At 51.6% G+C, this 6,369-nt stretch overlaps 1 protein-coding gene across 1 annotated transcript in view; it reads left to right on the top strand.

The window, feature by feature from the left end:
- Positions 1-967: 967 nt before the first annotated feature.
- The window catches only part of HOMER2 (homer scaffold protein 2), a 65,207-nt gene continuing 59,805 nt past the window's right edge, over positions 968-6,369 (top strand). The window contains exon 1 of the mRNA XM_075431650.1: positions 968-1,208. Coding sequence (XP_075287765.1) covers positions 1,117-1,208 — 92 coding nt within the window. The 5' untranslated portion in view covers positions 968-1,116. The remainder of the gene's footprint in view (positions 1,209-6,369) is intronic.

The following is a 6,369-nucleotide window of genomic DNA, read 5'->3' as shown; positions in this document are numbered from 1 at the left end:
AGCGGGGAGGCATTAGGCCGCTGGTGAAGCTTTCTTTGAGGGCTCCCAGGAGGTCCCCAGGTGGCACTGAGGACAAACACAGTTGTTACACACAAAGTTAAGCAAACATAAAGCCTTCCCCACAAGGTCTAAACTTTCTTTGAAAGACAAGATAAATCAACATGAGAGAAAAAAAAAATCACTCTCAATGGCAGTTATTAATGATAACTTTGTGCCAGAGAAGTTAAAATCTGCTCTTGTGTGTGCGTTGCGTGTCTCACCCCCCCACCCAAGAGTCCCTGGGCCTTGCAGCAGGGCGCTGCACCCCCGGGCGAGCAGCCGCACGGCGTCCCCGCCGTCCCCGCCGCGCTGTGGGGCTGGGTGCTACCGGCGCCGTGCTCCCATTTCCCGGGGGAAGCAGATTGAAAGCGTGAAAAGACGTGGGGGGAGGGGGCTCGATGGTGAGGGAGAAGCCCCTGCAGCGCTGCAGAAGCCAGCGCTCGGCAGGGACGTGGCCTCGGGGGCGGAAGGGCACCCCCGGGACCCGCTCTGGGGCCGCAGCCGTGCCCGCGGCGCGGAGCGGGGGCTGGCGGCGGGGCGCGCTGCCGGTGCGGGGCAGCCGGCCTCCCGGGGAGGAGTGTGTGCGCGGACGCGGGTGCGGGCTGCCCCCTCTCACCGGCGGGGCTTCGCGGCAGCGGGCGTGGCCGCTCGGGGGCCACCCCCGCAACTTCACCCGAAGTTTTCTCGCTGCCCCGTCCCCCTCCGGCAGGTCGCACCCCCCCGGCACGGGCACCGGGGCAGGGGACGAGATGCCGAAGCCTCCCGCCGCGACTCCTCGCTCCCCCCGCCCGGGACACCAACCCCCGCGGGGCAGCTCTCCCCGCCGCCGCCTGCCCGGGCCCGGGGCGGGGAGCTGAGGGGCCCCGGGGGCGCGCCCCGCCCCGCCGCCCCCGCGCTCCCGCCTGTCAGGGCTGCGGGAGCGGCGGGAGGCTGCTCGGTGCCGCCGCCGCCCGGGAGGGAGGTTATGTAAGGGGGGAGGGAGGCGGCGGGAGGAGGAGGAGCAGCAGGAGCAGGAGCAGGACGCCTCGCCGCCGCCGTGCAGCCGCAGCCAGCCGGGGCCGGTACCGGGGCGGCCGCATGTGCGAAGTGGGGACGCGGCCGCCGCTGGCCGCCGAGCGCGGAGAGCCGCCCGGGGGTGCCGCCGCCGCCGAAAGGTGCCGAGACATGGGGTGAGTCCGCCGGGCCCCGGCCACGCGTAGGCGCCGACCCCGCGTCCCGCCCCCGGCCCCGCGTGGGCGCCGCCTCCCGCCCCGGCCCCGCCGTAGGCGCTTCGGGGGCGGAAGGGTGCCCGGACCCGGCGTTCTGCAGCGCCGTTAATCATCTACCGCCCGCCCGAGCCACCGGCGGTGGGGACAGACCCCCCGGCCCGGTACCGGCGGCAAAACCCCCGCTGGCGGGAGCCGGAGGAGCTTGGGGTGCCCGGCCCCGGGGGTGCGGCCCCTCGCCGGCGAGCGGGGTGCCGGGTGCGCCCTGCCCGGTTCGGCGGGAGCTGCCGGCGGCGGGAGGCGCGCGGGAAACTTGCCGGAACTGTGCCGGGTGTCCGCTGATGTGTGTCAGTATCTGCCCATCATCCCCCTCCCCGTGGTTTGTCGGACGTGCCCGAAGTCGCTGATCGGATGTGGTGGCCTCCTGGAAAATTCATCGTGATGTTTCCGAAAATCGATGCTGCCTTTTTCCCGTCCTCTGACTTTAACGAGGGGACAAAAGCCAAACGCTGGCGTTAGGGCAGGGTGCGAAACTAAATGCTGGGAAACGGAGGTTAACGCTGTGCTTCTGGCTTGAGCCAGATACAGGTTTGAGATCGTCTCGACCAGAATGTCTTGGGGGATTCCAAACCCACACATCTAATTTGCTTTATTTTTATCCTATTATGTCCCCTTACACCTTTTCTCCTCCTTGCCTCTCCTCACCCCCCTGTGGCAAGGAATCGATCTCCAGTTGCTGAGCTTCCTCATGCCGCTTCCAACTATGCAAACTCCTGCTATAGGTGTGCTTATTATTGTCAAAGTGATATAATTCGGGACAATATGGATCAATAATGAATTAAAATGCCATGCATGTGTCTGAATTTGATACCTGGGAGTACTGAGTAGAAGTACAGGGGCGGAGGGAGAAATAAGATCTAAGTGAGTGTCTCCCTGGGTTTCACTTCAGGATTACAAGGGGCTCGTCTGCTGCTTAATTGTGTAAAGTTCCACTGGAAAATAAAACAGAAGCTGTCCTTGGGGCTGCAGAAGGAAGCAGCAAAGCCTGGCTGGAACAGCGCTGCCTCACTGAGTCCAGCCTGGTTAGAAACATCCATCCAAGGGAAGCTTGCCTCTGTCACTTTACTTGGGTGTCTCTAAAGGCAAATATTTTCGTTGTCGTCATTGTTAACTGTTTCCATACTGGTGGATCAGTTTAGCTGAAAAGTTTAGCTGTGGCGTGAAGAGAATGGTGTGGAAGGTCGCAGTGCTCTTCTGCCGCCTTCTGTAAGTCCATGGTGGCTCTGGGCTCGGCGTGGTCCTGCTCTGCCTTAAGAGCTGTTCGAGCTGTGAAGGACTTTAAAGCTTTTGAGTGCTCTGGTTGTGCTCGTGTCTGTGCCGCTATGTACGCGGCATTGGGTGACGCAGACTTGTACAGGTGTGAGGCATGTTCGCCAGTCTAGTTCAGTATTCTGATTTAATGTGTTTCACCCCAAGTAAGTTATTTCAGCCTTACACCGGTGCACGTGAGATCGAGCTCCCAGCATCATTCATTCCCAGGGTTTCGGCGTGGGTTGTACATGCTCGTATACTCTGTGCAGAGTGCAGACAAGGTGTTTTTTGGATATGCATTTTTCCAGTGTCTCACATTGTTATCTTGCCATTCACCTTTCTGACACGGAGAACTTGGCAGTACGTTTGTGACGGTGTTCTTGCAGACATGGCTCAGCGCACGTGGCGCAGGAGCAACCCCCCAGCTCCTTCCTGTTCCCTCTCTGCTGGCAAATCCTTCACCTTGGTGTGCTCCAGCTTTTCCTTCTGTGAAATGGGCACCTCTGTACCCATCTGTCTTCGTGAAGCGTGTTGTGACTGGAGCACAGAGCTGTGTCTTACTTGGAAGAATATATTTTGTCCCAGGCGTTCCAGTGGGATTTGCTTTCTGGGCACGTTTTGGTGTCACATATGGGGCACGTTCTCACAAGTTGTGACAACAACTTGACTCTTAGTTCTTAAAATACTTTTTCTGTTTTTTCCTTTTTTTTTTTCTTTCCTGGGGGTGACCATTGCTAATGATTCATTTAAATGCTGCCTATGGATTTGGCAGTGACTGATGGTGCTATGAAACCTGATATAGCTACTCGAGCTCAGCAAAGCTATTTAAATTGCTTATTAGCTGTGAGCTGAGCTATTTAAACTGTTGTTTTAGTTCAACTTACTAGGCAGCAAGGTAGTGTCAAGTTTTACGAAAGTAATTTGTATGTTTAAAAAAAAATTAATGCCTGTAATTCAGGGGATGTGAAAAACAATGTTGTAAAAAACAAGTGTCCAGGCAAAAAAAAAAACCAGAAAGAGAAATCTGCTTCTCTGCCCATTAAAGTCAATGTGAAGGTTCCTGCTGGCTGAAAACCATTGTCTTTGGGTCAAGCCACTGTTAAGAATCTCACTGGACAAATGTTTACTTTAAAGGGAACAAATCTTTTCCTGAATCACTGCTTTCTTCCACCCAGCATATCTGATAACTGCAGTTACCTCAGTAGTCTCAGAGCTTAACCTTTATCTATTTGAAAACCCCAGTCTAACCCATTTCCAGCTGTAGAAATCTTTGTCTGAAAATACCACCTGACTTGTCTCTTGGTGTTGCAAGCCAAGGGCTAACACAACCGAGAAAGTAGCTCGCTTGTCTGTGGCTCTGGTTTTAGTGAGCTGTACCTACTCATCTGATAGCCGTGCTCTGATTCAGTTTGACCTCAATTTAAGCAGTCTAAGATAACTTCCCAGTTATAAAGATGCTTCAGGTTTAGTTATTAGGTGATTTAAGGAGGTATTGGGTAGTTGCTTTATCTGTCCTTACATTCTTTTACTATTTTAATTTCTTCAGTATCTTTGTATTTCCTTATCTGTCCATTACAAAATATTTCTTGTTATGAGGTGTGTGGCAAGTATCCAGTTTGGATTAGACCTGTAAATCACGTCACTGCTGCTGAAGCCTTTATTTGTATTATCTGTTGGATTAAAACTCAACTAATTTAAATACCCTCTAGCAATAAAACTGAATTTTAAATCTGCTTTACAAATCATATAAAAATGAAAATCAGGCCTCCGAGTGTTAGAAATTGCTGCAGAAAGCTGTACAAGAAAGTAGAAGTGTGTGCTGTACAGGTTAATGATGAACTAGCTCATAGCACGCATTTTTTTGACTGATATGAGATGGCTTCTCTGTGCTGCTTCCACAGAGATCCATCCGTACCTCCCCCAGGTGGGCTCTGAGCCCACATCTTCCTCCAGGAAGGTGGGAAAAGGTGAGTTTCAAAGCCTGGATCAAGCAATGAAGTAACGTTATTTTGAGGAGACTGGACTCAGGGAGAGAACTCTGTCCCTCCTGTCATGTTTTCATGAGATGGTGCGGTTGGGGGCCTGCATTTCTGAGAGCAGTCATATGTAATGTTTTTATTATGCGGTGACATTTAAGGGCGTCAGGAAGGTCTGCCTTGCACTCTTCCCTTCTGCTGTCAGCCATAGTACCGCCCATCGGCCAACATACAGCGTTATTTGGGGAGTAAAAGGCAAACAAATGGAAGGACGGGGAAAGAAGGTGGTGAAGGAAGCAGAAGATGTGATGAAGCTGGTGTTATAGGAAGACATTGGTTTTTGGACAGTGTTCAAGCTAGCCTTTCCCGGTACCAGCAGTACTTTAGATACCATGGTGATAAGCTTCGCCTAAGAAGCTCCGTAGTGGGGAATAGCACGTTGCAGAAGAAATTCACCTTGGCTATCGCCCAGCTCCTGCTGAAATCCAGAGGAGTCTCATGCCAGCTCCCTCCAAAGTTTGCCCGAGCCATCTGTCCATGAGGGAAGGGGGCATCCAGGGACCCCGGGAGCGGTGGGCAGGTAACGGCACCTGGCTTTCACTGTGAAGCCGGTGTCCCTCAGAGCAGGGCTGGGGCAAGTGTGTGCCCAAATGCAGCTGCGTTCGTACTGTGAGCTCAGGGACTCTGGTTTGAGGTTTCAAGGATAGCAGCTCCAGTTAAGTTCCTAGCATAGCTTGGGGGGAAGATTATGTCAGGCATCATCCAGCTACTGGTGGTCTTGGTGTTTAAGGAAAAGGACTGAGATTTGATAGATGCTGAGGCTGTTATCTCATGATTTTTGAAGCAGCTGGCTGGGGATGCTTGATTCTTCACAGCCTTGGTTCCTTACGTAGCTATTCCCATTTTGCAGAGTGGGTATAAACGGCTGCTGTTCTGACTTGGAGAATTCGGTTCCTCTGTATCTGTACAAAATCCAGCAGAAAAGACAGGCTGAGATAACTTTTGAGTTCTGGATCAATATGTTGCGTCTCTGAAATGGACGGGAAAACTCCGTTGACCTCAACAGTATGTATAAAACCTGTTACATGTAGTTCCTTTCTAATATTTAACACAATTTAAATAAGGTTAGAGAGGCAGGGAGCTTGGTGGGGTGGGGGGAAGGAAAAAAAAAAGAGCAAATAGCTAGATAGTCATAAGGATTTGTGTATGCTCAGGATTTTGGTGTGGTTGTGTTCAAATGGGTGAACAAACCTGTAATGTTGGAGTGTTTCATCCAAGTCTGCCACCAAGTGAGAGACCTTGTCACCTCTCACCCAATTATGTGAGGAGTTCATAACAGTGCAGATAGATACACTTAACTGAATTTGGGCAAAAATCTCTTGTGTGAATTAAGTCCAAGGAAAACATGGAATTGGGAGAAATTACGAAACAAGTTAATAAGAGTATCAGAAAGAAATTATGAAGGAACGATTGGCATAAAAGACACAGTAGGTTAAGAAAAAAATCATAGGGTCTGCTAGAGATAAGTTCAGCAAATTACAATGGGAAAAACCTGCCAGTACCACAACTGGTTTGAGTGCCCTAGTGCAAATTTCACCAGAATTTGCTCACATAGATGATGCTGTAGAAAGTGTGAATGGGAAAAAAAAAATGCTAAGAGAGTGATCATAGTCAAGTTGCTTTCAGCTACTAACCTAGTTAATTACCACTGCTAATTTGGTTATCACTTGAGAAAAAACTTAAAATATCCTCTACAAAGTTGGGATATCCCTCAAGCCCTGCTTTCTGTTTGAAAAGAGGGTGGTGAGTAGGTCTCCTGATAACAAAGGCAGCACTTG

Source organism: Opisthocomus hoazin, chromosome 10 (genome assembly GCF_030867145.1).
Source record: "Opisthocomus hoazin isolate bOpiHoa1 chromosome 10, bOpiHoa1.hap1, whole genome shotgun sequence".
NCBI classification, from domain to species: Eukaryota; Metazoa; Chordata; class Aves; order Opisthocomiformes; family Opisthocomidae; genus Opisthocomus; species Opisthocomus hoazin.
Note: the sequence above shows the minus strand (reverse complement) of the source record. Positions and strands in the feature narration are given on the sequence as shown.